This window comes from Rattus norvegicus, chromosome 3 (assembly GCF_036323735.1).
Source record: "Rattus norvegicus strain BN/NHsdMcwi chromosome 3, GRCr8, whole genome shotgun sequence".
NCBI classification, from domain to species: domain Eukaryota; kingdom Metazoa; phylum Chordata; class Mammalia; order Rodentia; family Muridae; genus Rattus; species Rattus norvegicus.
In genome coordinates this window covers 151881264-151896877 of record NC_086021.1, presented here as the reverse complement: position 1 = coordinate 151896877, position 15614 = coordinate 151881264, and the positions used below count along the sequence as shown (strand labels likewise).

Below are 15614 nucleotides of genomic sequence, written 5' to 3'. Positions count from 1 at the left end.
TTGTGTGTGTTTGTGTGTGTGTGTTTGTGTGTGTATGTGTGTGTGTTTGTGTGTGTATGTGTGTGTTTGTGTGTGTATGTGTGTGTATTTGTTTGTGTGTTTGTGTGTGTGTTTGTGTGTGTATGTGTGTTTGTGTGTGTATGTGTGTGTGTTTGTGTGTGTTTGTGTGTATGTGTGTGTGTTTGTGTGTGTGTGTTTGTGTGTGTGTTTGTGTGTGTTTGTGTGTGTGTGTGTGTGTGTGTGTGTGTGTGTCTGTGTGTTGTAAAAACTGCAGAGATGTGTTGGTCAGGAAAATGTTTGGCACACTGACTTGATGACCAGAGTTTGGATCCTCGGCACCCACGTCAGACAAAATCTGGATCTGGTGGCACATGTCTAGCCATAATAGGATTCCTGATACCCAATGGCTAGCTTGTCTTGCCTAATTGGTACGCTTCAAGTTTAGTGAGAGACTTTATCTCAAAATATAAGCAGGGAAACAACCAAGAAAGACAATTATGCCAACTTTTGGCAACCCTTCCCCAACACTTCCCTGGTATGTGTACACCAGGCACATACACATACGTGTGGGCACATCACATGCACATACATGCAGACATGCATACACATACCCACACCCCTACAGGCAAATGAAAATAAATTAGCAACACAAGTAACAACTTGGAGATTGTATGTAGGTAGCATGGGTGTATCCTTTATTGGGGGTAGAGCAGCCAGGTCAGGGGTATCTACAGGAAACAGGCACACCACTCCTTCAAGCAGGTGGAGCTCTGGCGGGCCTCGCACTCCGTAGCGCCACAACAGCAGATGATCCACCTCTGGAACTCTGCTTCATTCTTGTGCATCAAAAGGAACTGTCCCAGCAGGACATAGGCCTGGGAAAGAGGGGCAGGAGAGAGGAAGACAGAGGTCATCAGAATCCCACTCAGATGTGCCTGGCCCTCTCTGGCCATCCCTACTCAGGTGACAACTAAAGGTTGGGGTGTGGGTCAGACAGGATGGAGACTGCCAGTCCTTAGCAAGGCCCTGAGGAAAGGTGAGGCCAAGTTAATCACAGGTCTCTCCCAGAGGCCAGTCCCCCTGGTCTAGGGACTGTCGTCCTGCAGTGACAGGTAGGCCTTGTTTTCAAACTTGAAGACATTTCCTGGGATCTTATGAAAGAGAACTTCTTGCCTCAGTATCTCAAACTAGGGTAGAACCCGAGAATCTCTATTTCTAGTAGGCTTCCATCGTGTGTTAGGGGTGGGGGGAGGAATGGGTGACTAGCATACCTATTAACTCCTTTTAGGTCTGTTATTTAATGTTTTATTTTCCCCTTTGGTGGTGGTGGTGGTGGTGGTGGTGGTGGTGGTGGTGGTGGTGGTGGTGGTGGTGGTGGTGTGTGCACTGTGCACTAAAATCTTGGCTTTGCATGTTCTAGGCAAATACCCTACCACTGCGCTACATCTGCAGTCCATGTAATTCCTTCTTCAAAATACACACAAAGCTAAACTGGAGTGTAGCTCCCTGGTCCACTGTCTTCTCGGTACTACTAGCTTGGTGGCTAATTCTACACCACTGGGACGGTCCTATCCACTGCGGAACATTTAAAAAAAAAATTGTTTTCTATCCCCTGGATGCCAGTAGCACCTTCCCCAGTTTCCCAGAAAGAAGCAATCATGAGGATCTCACCTGAGAAACACTGCAGGTGCGGCTGGCAGGCGAAGGCCATGTTAGCATCCATTTGCCTTCGCAAACTACCAGTGTGAGCTCAGTAACTCAACAGAAAGAACTCACAAAACCTGAGGCCCAGCACTGCCCTGCCCTGCCCTGCCCTGCCCAGCTTACACGAGTGTTTTAAATGGGAAGGCAAGGGAAGACACGAATGCCTCAGAGAACCATCCCATGGGAACAGCACAGACGCAGAAGTCATGCTAAACCTTGACCCTCTTTTTCCAGCCTCAAACTGGAACTGCCTCACTGCCCCATCCCCACTCCCTTTCTGAAAGGGCTTTTCAGCTTCTTGGACTGAGCACCAAGCTACCAATTTCCCTGTCTCTACAGTCTGTAGACAGCCAAGGTGGAGCCTCTAATTGCGTGAAAATGAATAATAAACAAATCTCTAATAATTATCTATAATCTCCTGGTCCTGTTTCTCTGGAAACTCCTGATAATGATATTCACAAGGATGTCTGTGTACTAAAAAAAAAAAATGAGCAAAGTATAATGGCGCAGATGTATGAAAATGACACCGCAGATGCTGCTACTTTCTGGGCTAACTCTAACGATTAATTCACAAAAAATCAGAGACTGGGAGACGGCCCATGAATAAGAGCCTTTTCTGTGCTAGCACGAGGACCTGAGTTCGAGTCCCCAGTATTCATATAAAAAGTTGGCTGTGGTCATACATGTACCAGTAATCCCAGCATTGTGGGGTCAGAGATTGTGGGGGCTTGCGGGCCAGCTGCCTAGCTACAGATTCAGTGAAGACCGTTCAAGAAAGTAAGACAAAGGATGATAGAGCAGGTCACTTGATGTGCACTCATGCATATCTCTCTCTCTCTCTCTCTCTCTCTCTCTCTCTCTCTCTCTCTCTCACACACACACACACACACACACACACACACACACACACACACCAAAAACAACAAATGTAAAGCACACAGAAGGGCATTTATATTAAGTGCACCCCCGATTCCGGGTTCTATAGCAATTTTGCAGTTTTGAGTTTTCTGTCTGCTTATCCTCCACAGCTTTCACAGCATCAGACTGTTATGACCAAGAAGACAACAGGACCATGAGTGGAGATACATGGCAGAGGCTAGGTTTCAGGTCACAGTGGACATATGTCTTTGGAGCACAGTTTGGGGCTCTCTAGCCTGGAATGGGGATCCAGCTTCCACCTACAACTTCAAGTTCTGAGCCATTCCCAGGAACACATGCTGGGAATGTGTGTTGACTTCCATTACAGAAGACAAAGCTGGATGTGTATTGACTCCCATTATAGAAAACAAGGAGCGTACACACACACACACACACACACACACACACACACACACACGAAATTAAATGAAAGCTGAATCGTAGTCACAAAAAGTGCTGAAGCATTAGAGCTTGTAGGTTTTATTTTATTTGTTGTGGAGCTGGGATAAACTCAGGGCTTTGCACATACTAAGCAAGGACTCTACCACAGGGCTATCCCCCCACCCCAAACACACACACACACACACACACACACACACACACACACACACACCCCTCAGGGCTTATTTTTAGATATTGTTTAGTTGTTGAAAGGAGAAGGAAGCTATGTACTTGTATTGATTTTAAGGTATAACTGTATTAAAAAATAAAAACAAAACCCAGTGTCTAACATGATCTCATTCTTAATCAGTATCCTATTTTCACTGGTGAATGTTGCTGAGATGGATTTTAAATCAGGATTTTAAAGCATTGGCGTTCACTGAGGGTTCCCTGAGGCTGGTGTGACAGTTGTGGAGGAGCTCAGGTGAGAACAGCAGGGTACACCTAGAGCTTCACAGAAGAAGAAACATCAATGTCTAACAAGTTGCAGGGCTTGGGGGATTTAGCTCAGTAGTAGAGTTCTCTTCTAGCAAGAACAAGGTCTTTGATTTGGTCCTCAGCACCAGGGGAAAAAACTGACACATAGCAAATGATACTTTTGAGCACTCGGGCAGGCCACCCAGTGCTGCAGACACCTGACGATATTCATTCCATCCATTTGATTATCTTGCCCACCCCATTCTTTAGACTCTAAAGTTGAGATGGTGTCCCTTGTTTGGGGGGTGAGAGGTTGACACTCCCACCTCTGTCCACCCTGGTTGTCCATACTCTAGCCGTCTGTCATCCAGTTTGGAGGTGAAGAAATCCCCTGTCTGTTTCTCAGGCTGGTCACGGCATCAGCTGGTGTGGTAATCAGAGCCTTTGCAGTCCACAGGGCTGAGCAGCCAGGAAGCCCAGGAAGGCATGGCAGGCGGGACACAGATAAGCTTTCCAGGAACGTGGCAGGGAAATGGGTCTCTGAGCCAAGTTGCAATCTGACCCTCTGTATTCTGGGCGTTCCGGAAGTCTCATGTTGCCATCTTCATGAGTACAGAGATGGCCTGCCTTCTTGCTTTACCCTCAAGGGCTTCATGTTGCTTCCTGAGGAGAGGGGAGAGTTCAAGGCTCTCGTGTTGGCCTTGTTCAACGCTTTTTTGGTTTCCTAATGAACTACAGAAAATGAATCCCTAATCAGAAACCCTGAGGCAAAGAGGGTAGTATAGAAAGACAGACACCCCAGTCAGGAGTTTCTACCCATCACTCTGGCCAATGGCCACGCCCAAAGCTTGAGACGTACACTTCTTCCTGTAGTAACAGATGGTGACTTAAGGGCAGACTTGTCCCAATCCAAGTCCACACAGGGAAACTGCCAGGGTCTTCCCCAAGTTGAGTGAGCTAGTCTCTCATGACTAGTGTCCTTGTTAAACGGCAGCAAATTGAATCTGCAGCAGAGGCTGAGCTGTGTAGTTGCCTGGGACTCTGCACACACAGCAGACAAGGGCTCCTTTTAACCCTATGCTGCCACTGCCTTAGTACTTAATACATTTACACTTGACCCCAGCCAAAAGGCCGGGAAGGGATAAGCCAGAATATGGTTAAACAAAATGTCATTCGGCTTTGGGCCCTTGCAAACTAGAGCTGGCTCTAGGCTGCACTCAATAAAATGTTAAACTTTCATCATGGCACCGGGCCTTGTCAGACAGAGAGGAGCTGTTATAACTTATCAGCAAGCTTCCAGCACCTTCCCTTGCCTTCGATTAGCAGCCTCCAAGCCCTGGTACAGAGGGTACCCCCATTGTTGTAAGACATTGATGTGACTATACGACTTTTCCAGTTTCCTCTCAGCAAACATACATGCTGCAGCCTTCGCTAGAGATGTCCAGTGTTTCTCAGTCACTCTGGGCACGAAGCAGGAAGTCCTCAATGCGAGTGCTTAACCCACAGCAGGTTCTGGCTCTCCTTTTTTTTTCTCTATGCTTCTAAGACATGCTCATATTATGACATTATTTGTTTATTTAAAAAAATCAATTTTCCCTTGAATTTATCATTGCCTTATATTTATCTCACAACACTATGCAGTGTAACCTCCAAACTTAAGTGTCTGGTTCCTTGTAGGATTCATAGGTCTGATGATGGGGTCCAGTGCAGCAGAGAGGACTGGGTTTCTGAGCAGTTCAGCATTGAGGACCTGGGGACAGGAGGAAGGCAACAACTGACAGTCCTGGGGTCTTCGGGTCCTGAGCTCAGCCTCTCTTCAAATTACAACAAAGTGACTTCCAGAGGAGATTGGCCATTTTCAGGGTCCAAGGCTGGGAGTGGGAGGTCCATAGATGCTTCTGGCTTAAGCTTACCGTCTGACTGTCTGTGTGAGTCGACAAGGGTAGGGAGACAGAGCTCCAGCCCAGTCTTGGAGAGTCTGGCACCACGCACATGACGACCTTTGCTCTCATCATCCTGTTCTACCTATCAGCTCTCCTGACACTGGTAAATCTTGGCCAGTGCTGCCCTGGAGAAGTAGTCAGTGAGCCAGCCACATAAGTAATTGTGATCTTCTAGCGGCCACAGCAGGAATAAAGAAGAAGAAAAGAGACAAAAGGCATTCCAAATAACATACTTCATTTCTTCCATATTTTCAAATTACTCTTTCAGTATGCAATCGATAAAGATGTTACGAGATGTTGCACATTCTTCTTTAGGGGAAGGCTTTAGCATTAAGGGGCAGGCTTGATACTTTTAGCCCAAGTCCGTGCAGACAAGGGTTTAGCAGGCAAAGTGCCAGTGGTTACCGTTTTTTGCATTTTGTTCCTCAGGCCAGAGCTGGTTGCCCCAGTGAACAGCAGGTGCAGAGGAACCAGAAAGACCAGTCACATTTTTTGGCTTCTGAGATCCTGAAAAGGCTCAGGTGAGTCAATAGTTAATGTGTTCTTCTTTTTAGAAAAAAGTGTGTGTGTGTGTGTGTGTGTGTGTGTGTGTGTGTGTGTGTGAGAGAGAGAGAGAGAGAGAGAGAGAGAGAGAGAGAGAGAGATGGTGCCTGGGAACCTAAGTGTCATAACACATGTATAGAGGTCAAAGGTTAACCTCAGGTGACATTACTTGCCTTCCATTTTAAGACAGTCAAAGTCTGAGTAGACCGGTTCATGGTGTCTTCAAGGCTCTGGGGAAATCCTGAAGGACACATACAGCCATCTCCGAAAGAGATGAAAACTCAGCAGTGGGGCAGGGGAGAAGTCCCTAGAACAGTGGCTCTCAACCTGTGGGTCCCGACCCCCCAAAGACCAACTGGAAAATATAGATCGCTATATTATGATTCACAACAGTAGCAAAATTAGTTATGAAATGGCAACAAAATAATTATATGGTGGGGGGGGGTCACCACAACATGAGGAACTGTATTAAAGGGTGGCAGCATTAGGAAGGTTGAGAACCACTGCATTAGAAGGACTAGTGAGAGGGAAGAAGTCTGTGCTATTCATGCTGCACTCTTAGAAAGCTGGCAGAGAGTTGGGGGCCTCCTTGCAGATTAGTGGCTCCTTATTCCCTGTGTGTTCAGCAGCCTGGCGGCTCAGGAGACAGCTGGTGGCTGAGTGAAGAGCCCAGGCAAGCAGGTGTGAGGGCAGCCCATGGGGCCGCATCCTTCCAGACATTTAGCCAGGGTGCAGAAGGCGCTGAGAGAGCCAGTGCCCTGGGGAAAAGGCCAAGAATGTTTCCTGAACAAGTGTGGTCCCTGTAGAGATGTTTGTTCAGGGCAAAGATGAGAACTCAGCCTGGGGAGAGGAGAGGAAGAAAGTGATGGTCACACAAACAGAGGCTGGTAAAGACGGAGGATGGAGAAGGCCTGATAGACACCTCTCCCGGTGGGTCCTCTGTAGGCAGAAAATGAATACCCGTGAGCTGCATTTTCCTTGGCTAGTTCTGAGATCCCTGCCTTATGGGTCTGCCTGTCCCAGATGCCCTCTCATTCTGGCCTTGCTCACAGACCCATCCGCATCCTGATGAGTTTGATCCTCTTGTAGTGGATCTGGGCATCTAGGTCCTCCTATGGGCCCAGTTAGGGTCTGATGGGTCCCAGGCTCTGATGTGGACTGTAACCACCAAAGCTTAATCTGAGCCCCCTCCTGTTGAGCATAAGTGTATGAATCTTTCTTGTGTTGTTTATGACAGTATAACCTATGGCCATTCTGATCTCCACTGGGGACCTCAGGCAGCCAACTCCTGAAGCCTTTGCTCTGCGTTTTTATTTTATCTGATTTTACTATTTTATTTGTGTGGTATTATATCTTAATGCAGGGTTGGATACGGAACCTGGGTCCTCTTAGGTGCTGGGCAAGCAATATATACCGGAGAGCCACACCTCCAGCCATGCCTCATTTGCACAGACCTTCAAAAGAAAGGTCAACAATTACCATGTTCCATCAGTGTCAGGAGTCAGTAGCTCTGGGACCTAGAGTGGAATGGTGGACACTGTGTTGGCCAGCTGGTTGTGAGCATAAAGACACCTCATGCCTGTGGTCCAAGATGCTCATAGGCACTCCTTATAGTCCTGTCTGTGCGGGCCAGATTTGGGAACTTGAAAAATGTTTATTTATTCACTCATTCCATTATCTCCATCACACCTATAATCCTAGCATCTTTACTTAGAACAGAGCTAAGGTGGAGAAGACAAAACTCCAGGGCCATAATACAAAGCGGAAGTTGGCAGGAGAAGAGGATGTTGAATTTCAAGGCACAGGGGACAGCTAGAGTCACTCGTTGTCTTGGGTAATGGCTACCTGACTATGCGTTCGTAGAAACTTCCAGAACTGTTGGATATAGTAGTATATGTCTGTAACCCCAGCATCCAGGAAAATGAAGTAGAAGAATTCCAAATTTGAAGCTGGCCTAGCCTACACCAATAAATTGCAGGTCAGCCTGAATCCCACTGAAAGACTGTCTCAAAAAGATGAAACAAAAGCCATAGAACTGTATGGTAAAAAAGGAGAGAATTACTGTACACGGTTACATCTTAAGAAGAATATTTTTAAAACGGTGAGCATAATGAACAACAAAGAGAAAAACACAGTTATAGAAACATGGCAGATAAAAGAGCAGTGGGCACCTTTGGGCTTTGCTTTGCCTGGGAGGAGGTCCCAGAGGCCATCTGAAGCTGAAAGGTGTCTAGTGCCTAGACCTGTGTGGTGGATACATGGGAATATCTGTCTAGGTATAAAGGCGCTGGGCCCAGCACGCCATACTATGTGTACTGTACACAGCAGAGGAATGTGTTGCTTAATCCTCATTGTCAACACGCCTGGACTCCCCTAGGAGACAGACTTCTTAGCAGGATGACCCACACTGTATGTGAGTGGCACCGTCCTGTGGATGGAGGCTCAGATTGAATTAAGTGGACAAAGGAGAAAGCCCAATGAGCAATGGTGGTCTCCTTTCCTGCTCCCTGTCAATGCCATGAACCATGCCTTCCCCATCGTAATGACTGTATGACTTTAAACTGTGAGACAAAACAAACCTTTCTTTCCTTGGGTTGCTCTGTGTTAGGTATTTGTTCATGACCAGGAGAGAAATAACTAATGTAAAGGAGAAGAGGAAGAGGAGGAGGAGAAAGAGGAGGAGAAAGAGGAAGAGGGAAAGAAGGAAGGAAGGAAGGAAGGAGGGAAGGAGGGAGGGAGGGAGGGAAGGAAGAAACTGATCATCCCTTTAGAGAAAGGGCTATTACATCTTTTTTTTTTCTTTTTTCGGAGCTGAGGACCGAACCCAGGGCCTTACGCTTGCTAGGCAAGCGCTCTACCACTGAGCTAAATCTCCAACCCAGGGCTATTAAATCTTAAAATTCTCCCTTAGTCAGACTTGCCTCCTTCACTAGCTGCTTGGGATTAGTCCTTTCCCTTTATCTGGGAGGAAAGTAGGAATCAAGTCCACTCAGCCACGTAGCTTCCCCTGCCCCACAGTACCATCAAGTGGATGTTCACTTGGGAGGACATTCACAATATGTAATAACGGGACCAGTGCAGCAGTCAGTCAGAAACCATGGTCCAGACATTAGATTTGGGCACAAAACAATGTCAGACACACACACACACACACACACACACACACACACACACACACACACACACACAGACAGACAGAGAGAGAGAGAGAGAGAGAGAGAGAGCAGCTCCTGGCCTCTAATTGCTTTTCTTAGGTTACTGGGAGATAACTTGGTCATTAAGGCCATTGCCCTTGGAAGGGAACAACAGTGTTCTCATGGGACCCTGATTAGTTTTAGAGAGAACAATTTGTAAAAAACAGGCATGAATGGGGTCTTGTGGGGGTGGGGCAGATTGTGGCAGAGAACTTGCTTAGCAACTGTAACTCCCTGAGCTCAATCCACACACCAAAACAAATTGGTAAACAAAAAAGCAGGCTGGTCTTTCTCTACCCTCTGGCTTTCTACTTCTGTGATCTCCTCATCCCAGCCCCTGCCCATGCCACCGTCCTGCCATGCTTCGATGTGGTTGGGAGGGTTCTTCCTTACCAGAGGCAAAACACATATCCTATATTGGACTTTCAATCTCCAGAATTATGAGCTAAGTAGAAATCCTTTCTCTATAAAGTCCCTAGACCGAGTATTTTGTTACAGCAACTGGACGCTAGACATTCCAATTCCCCTAGCTATCCCTAAGGCCATTCTTGGGCTGGGAATGCAACTTAGAATGACTCTGATCTCCTCACCAGGGTGCAGCTCCCAGGATGCTGGCTGTCAACATGCCACTGTTATGCTGGTGCCCTGACAGACCGAGGTGGGGAGTGCACACAGGTCATCTCCCTTCAGTAGCAGACTGGGCTCTCTCAAGTCCTGAATGTGCGACCGCTAAGCTGTTCCTGATAGTCTCAGCCGCTCTGCACAGACGAAATTCGATTTGCCCATTATCTACAGGCCTTGGATGCCCCTAAGCACATGGGGTCAGCACCAGCGAAGACCGTGGCACCCTGCCAAGTGCCAGCTTTTCTCTCTGATGGCCAGTCACTGGGACACATGGCAGGGGCTGCCATCTGGCAGGATGAGAGGAAGACGGGTTAGAGAAGAACAAAACAACGCACCTTGTTGAAACCTTTGGTGACCAAGTTGATGGCAAGCTCACAGCTGATGCCATCCACCCAGGCCACATCCTTTTCCCCAATGGGTTCAGAGAGAAAGGCTTTCAGCCTGGGAGACATGTTGTCCATCTTCTGCAACAGACATGGGCGGAGAAAGGGTTAGGCGATGTCTAATTGCTCATCCTACAGTGGGCGCTGGGGAGGTTTCTCGGTCCAGGGATGGAGGGCAACAGATGGCAGACTGGAGTCTGTCATTCGGCGTATCCTGGGGACTTTTAAATGCCAGGTGTGCTGTCCTATGCTGCAGACTTTTCCACTTCCGTTCCGTGCTGACAACTGTGGATGCGTTAGAACAATCCAAACCCATGACAGTGAGAGTGAGCTCCATGCTAAGAGTTTCAAGCTCCCTCCATCACCCCACATACTTAAAGAGACAGCTGATAAGATGATTCAGTGAGTAAAGGCAATGGCCACAAGCCTAACATCCTGTGTTTAATCCTCTAAGCCAGCAGTTCTCCGCCTTCCTAACGCTGTGACCCTTGAATACAGTTCCTCACGTTGTGGTGACTGCCAACCATAAAATTATTGTGTTGCTGCTTCTTAAACTATAATTTTGCTACTGTTTCTAATATAATGTAAACATTGCAAAATATCTGATATGTGTCTCTTTGGGGGGGGGGTGTCACAATCCAAGGTTGAGAACTACTGCTCTAAACCCATATGTGATGGTTAAGTTTTAAATGTCAACTTGCCACAATTTAGAATCATCTGGGAAGAAGCCTGTCACAGTTTGAATATGCTTGGCCCAGGCAGTGGCACTATTAGAAGGTGTGGCCCTGTTGGAGTAGGTGTGTCATTGTGGGTGTGGGCTTTTTAGACCCTCATCCTAGCTGCCTGGAAGTCAGTCTTCTGCTAGCAGCCTTCAGATGAAGATGTAGAACTCTCAGCTCCTCCTGCACCATGCCTGCCTGCACACTGCCCGCTTTGATGATAGTGGACTGAACCTCTGAACATGCAAGCCAGCCCCAATTAAATGTTGCCCTTATTAGAGTTGCCTTGGTCATGGTGTCTGTTCACAGCAGTAAAACAGAAGACAGAAGTTGGTTCCAGGGACTGGGGTACTGCTGTGATAGGCCTGACCATGCTTTTGTTTGGAAGAATGTGGATTTTGGGACTTTGAATTTGGAAAGCAGTAGAATACTTTAAATGGGGCTTAATGGGCCATCCTAGTAGGAATATGGAAGACTTTGTTACTGAGAATGAATTGTGTAGGCTTGGCCCAAGAGGTTTCAGTGAAAAATTTCAATATGTGGTGTAGAGACTGTTTTTGTGGTATTTTGGTGGAGAATGTGGTTCCTTTTTGCCCTTGCCTGAAGAGTCTGCTAAAGTGAAGCGACTCAGATTAATTGCATTGACAAAGGAAGTCTCAAAACAGCCCAGCTGTTCTCTGTTAAATGCTCTCTCAATGAAGAGCATTTTGAACAAGCAAAGCAGGCCAGTAAGCAGCATCCCTCCACGGCCTCTGCATCAGCTCCTGCCTCCAGGTCCCTGCCCTGTGTGAGTCCTGTCCTGACTTCTTTGGTGATGAACAGCAATGTGGAGGTGTAAGCTGAATTAACCCTTTCCTCCCCAACTTGCTTCTTGGTCATGATGTTTTGTGCAGGAATACAAACCCTGACTATGATAGAACCTGAATGAGAGATTCCCTAATCAGGTTAGCCAATGGGCATGTATATCTGTGCGGGACTGTATTGTTAATTGATGTAGGAGGATCTGGCCCACCGTGGGCAGCACTGCTCCCTAGGCAAAGTTTGTTGAACTATATAAAACAGAAGGAAGCTAGCTGAGCAGGCAGGTAGCTTCGGTATATTCTTTTCTCTCCACTGTGCTCTTGACTGTGAATGAAGTGTGATTAGCTGCTTGGGTCCCCTCAATAGTGGTAACCTGGAATTGTAAGCTGAAATAAATGCTTTCCTCCACACCTTGCTTATCATAGCAACAGAAATGAAACTAGGGTATCATGAAGGCAGGGGTAGAGAACACAGAGTTGTTCTCCAACTTCCATATGCACACCATGGCAGACACACACACCACCACCACCACCACCACCACCACCACCACCACCACCACAACCACCATAATGATAAATGTCATTAAAAGAAAATGTCGGGGCTGGGGATTTAGCTCAGTGGTAGAGCGCTTACCTAGGAAGCGCAAGGCCCTGGGTTCGGTCCCCAGCTCCGAAAAAAAGAACCAAAAAAAAAAGAAAATGTCATAAGGAAACACATTTTTAAAAAATTGCTTTCTTTGCCTAACTGAATTCTCTTAGCCACCTGATAGTGTTGTTGTTGTTGGTTTTGGGTTTTTTTTTTTTTTTTTGGTAATACTTGTATTTTAGCTTTTATCAAACTCTGTGATAGGTGGCAGTTAGATAAAGCATCATAAAGCACCAAAGTCCAGACTGTGGTTGGGGGCCAGGCCAGGAGTGGCACTCAGCAGTAAGACACTTACCTGATGGTCACAGGGTCCTGGAATAGATCCCTAGAACCTAAAACAAATGAAACCATCCCCCTAAACAAACAAACTTCTCAAGGGTCTGGACTCTGTCATAGTTTAAATCTAAAAAGTCCCCCACCAGCTCCTCTTTTGAACACTTGGTCCCCAGCTTGGGGGTGGGGTACTATTTGGAAGGCCAGGGAACCTTTAGGAGGAAGGGCTTTGGCTAAGAAGAAATTAGGCCCCAGAGGGCAGGGGCCTTTAGAGGTCATATGCTGCTTCTGCCCTACGTTCTCTACTTCCCAGCCTGCCTCAATGTGCAGAATCCCAGCCATGGGCTACTCCTACCATGCTGTCTGTGCCTCAGTGGATTGAAATGTTTCCCAAACCATATTTTGACACACTTGCACAAGATTTAAAAAAAAAAAGGGCATTATATACACCCCTGGCTTCCTTCTTGTCCAGCTTTATTCTACCAAGCCCCTAGATTTTGATAGGGCTGTTTTAGTCAGGTTCAGGCTTTCTCTGCTTAGTGTCTCACATGCTGATCTTCTCTGGAAACACCCCACAAACACGGGTTCTAGATACTTCCTAATCTAGTCATATTAACACGAATGGTAGAGCACCTTGCCTAGCATTCACAAGGGCCTGGGTTAGATCTTCAGCATTAGGGAATTTGGGAACTAGGCATCGCCTCATAGTATTCATTGGCTCTATCAGTATAAGGTCTGTGCCCCAAAATAACCAGAATTTTGTTTGTTTTTTTGCTGAGCAAAGATCACTGTCTTCCTTGCTGCTATGACTCCATCGCCTCTTTTAAACCAATCCCACGCTTGAGGCTTGTTCACCGCAGCATCCTTTTCCTGATAGCAATCTCTGTTTCAGTTTGTGATTTGAGGGAGAGAAAATCCAGTATTAAATGGCTCACCCGAGATTTAATTAACACATGGTATCAGAAAAATTCAAAGGTAGTCAGATATGTGTGGATCAAGATAGCTCTCTTGATTCAGCCTTCCTTTTGTTCCTCAGCTCAATTCTTAGCTTAAGTTCTTCTCCTAAAGAATCTGGTTGCCCCAGGGCCTGCCATGGTTTTTGCAGACAGCACTCCCTCCTCCAAAGGGAGATAGTTCTTTTTCCCTGCAAAGCTTCAACAAATGCTTTCTCTAATCCATATTATCATATACAAGGCCCTACGACAGAAGTTCTGGCACCTGTATCTATCTATCTATCTATCTATCTATCTATCTATCTATCTATCTATGATTTAAAAGTTCATGAGCTCCCGGGGCGGGGTAGGGGCTGGGATGTTTACTATGTTACTAGGGATAATAATCCAGTATCATACTAGAGGAATAGAGCATCTGCTGCATACATCCTCAGTAGATCATGAGGAATCAAGGGCTTCGATTGCTTCCTCATGGCCTCTTCTCTCCCTACTGCAGCCCATCCCTGGTGCTTAGAGTGCCGTGGCTGACACATGGTAGACACTGGACAACTTAAATGTGTCATCGGACGCATCCATTCTCCTGCCCCGCCCTCCTGACCTTTCTTCGAAGCAGATCTCCTCTCGTTTGCCTTCTTATCTTCCCGTTCGTTTTAGAACTCCTTGGAGAAAAGATAGATCTGAAAGCTGGTTTTAGAGAGCCCTGTCTGTCAGCCGGCCCTGGGAAGGAGAGAAGACAGGAGAGGCTGTGGAGGGTCCGCTGACACAGCTGTACAAATCTGTAGATGCATGAGCTCTAGCCATGATGTGGAGGGCTCTAACTCTTTTCTTTTGTGTATTGCTCCCCCAATACAAAAGACTGCTCAGGGCCAGCATTAGCAGATGAACTCCTCAGCACCCGTGGTCCTCTGAGGTGATAGTTGGATTTTTTTGTGGTCTGCTGTAGCCCAGGACAGGCTCACCATTTTTGAATAAGGAATAGCCCAGAATTTCCATGGGCCATGCTAATTTTGCCCAGGGAAAATTCCATCCCATATCCACCTTAGCCATCTGTTAAGATAAACCTCCCTGCACTCTTCCTAAGAACAAGTAGAAACTACAACAATGCTATCAGTGTACCTGCGCTATCAAGGAAGGGAACAATTGGCATGCTTGTTTTTCCCACAGCTGAACCCACTCAGCTCCTGGAAATACCTGCAAACACAGTGGGAGGGAGAAGGCAGGAGTATCTCCCTGACTTAGGGCTGGCAGAGGGATCACAAGGAAAGGATGGCTTCACTGGATCTCAGTCAGGGGTGAAGTGGCTCCAGGGGAGTAATTCTTGGTCGTTAAAATGGGAGACCAGTATGTGTGTGTGGGGTGGGGTGGGGGTGCTACTGACATCTAATGGGTGAGTTCACGGATACTAATAAACATGCTCAGGACAGTCCCCACAATCTAGAATTCCGTGGGACAGTGGTAAAAACAATGGTAGATGAAGAAAGAATAACAGGTGAGAGATAGGCTTGGGTAGACTTCGTGGGGGAATAGCAGGAGGGCTTTGAGGGTGCTAGGAAAGCAAAAACTGTCCTAGGAAAGAGATGCCAGCCAGCTCTTCAGAGTCTTTAGGGTACCCCCAGTGAACACTCATATGGGCACTTTTCCTTTATAAGCAACAGACCCTTTAGGGAAGAGAATGTGTGTGTGTGTGTGTGTGTGTGTGTGTGCACCAGTATACATGCAACAGTTGCGCACGCTCCCACACACACACACACACACACACACACACACACACACACACGAGAGAGAGAGAGAGAGAGAGAGAGAGAGAGAGAGAGAGAGAACGCACAGAGGGAGGGGGAAGGGGGAGGGATCACAGATTCAGCCCCCCCCCCCCATGCACACATTTTATGAATGAAGAAACAGCAGGCTGTTACTGGTTTCGACAAGTACTTGATTCTCGTTTCACATAATGCAGAGGAGAGTCTACAGGAAAGTAAAGATAAATGGGTGGGACCATGCAAAAGGAGATAGTGTTGTTCTACTACAAAGTATCTACTAGAAGCTGTTAAGGACTTGA

General features: G+C 46.9%; 1 protein-coding gene across 11 annotated transcripts in view; it reads right to left on the bottom strand.

Annotated features, from left to right (window-relative positions):
- Positions 1-672: 672 nt before the first annotated feature.
- The window catches only part of Banf2 (BANF family member 2), a 54700-nt gene continuing 39758 nt past the window's right edge, over positions 673-15614 (bottom strand). For 9 of the 11 annotated variants that reach the window (XM_063284999.1, XM_039106608.2, XM_006235132.5 and 6 more), the window contains 3 exons: positions 14157-14275; positions 10120-10248; positions 673-875 (listed from right to left, as the gene is read on the bottom strand). In XM_063284999.1, the coding sequence (XP_063141069.1) occupies positions 729-875; positions 10120-10245 (273 nt within the window). In that variant the 5' untranslated portion in view covers positions 10246-10248; positions 14157-14275 and the 3' untranslated portion in view covers positions 673-728. Of the gene's footprint in view, positions 876-10119; positions 10249-12627; positions 12665-14156; positions 14276-15614 lie in introns of all 11 variants that reach the window. The other 2 variants (XM_017592224.3, XM_063284998.1) reach the window with 2 other exon arrangements.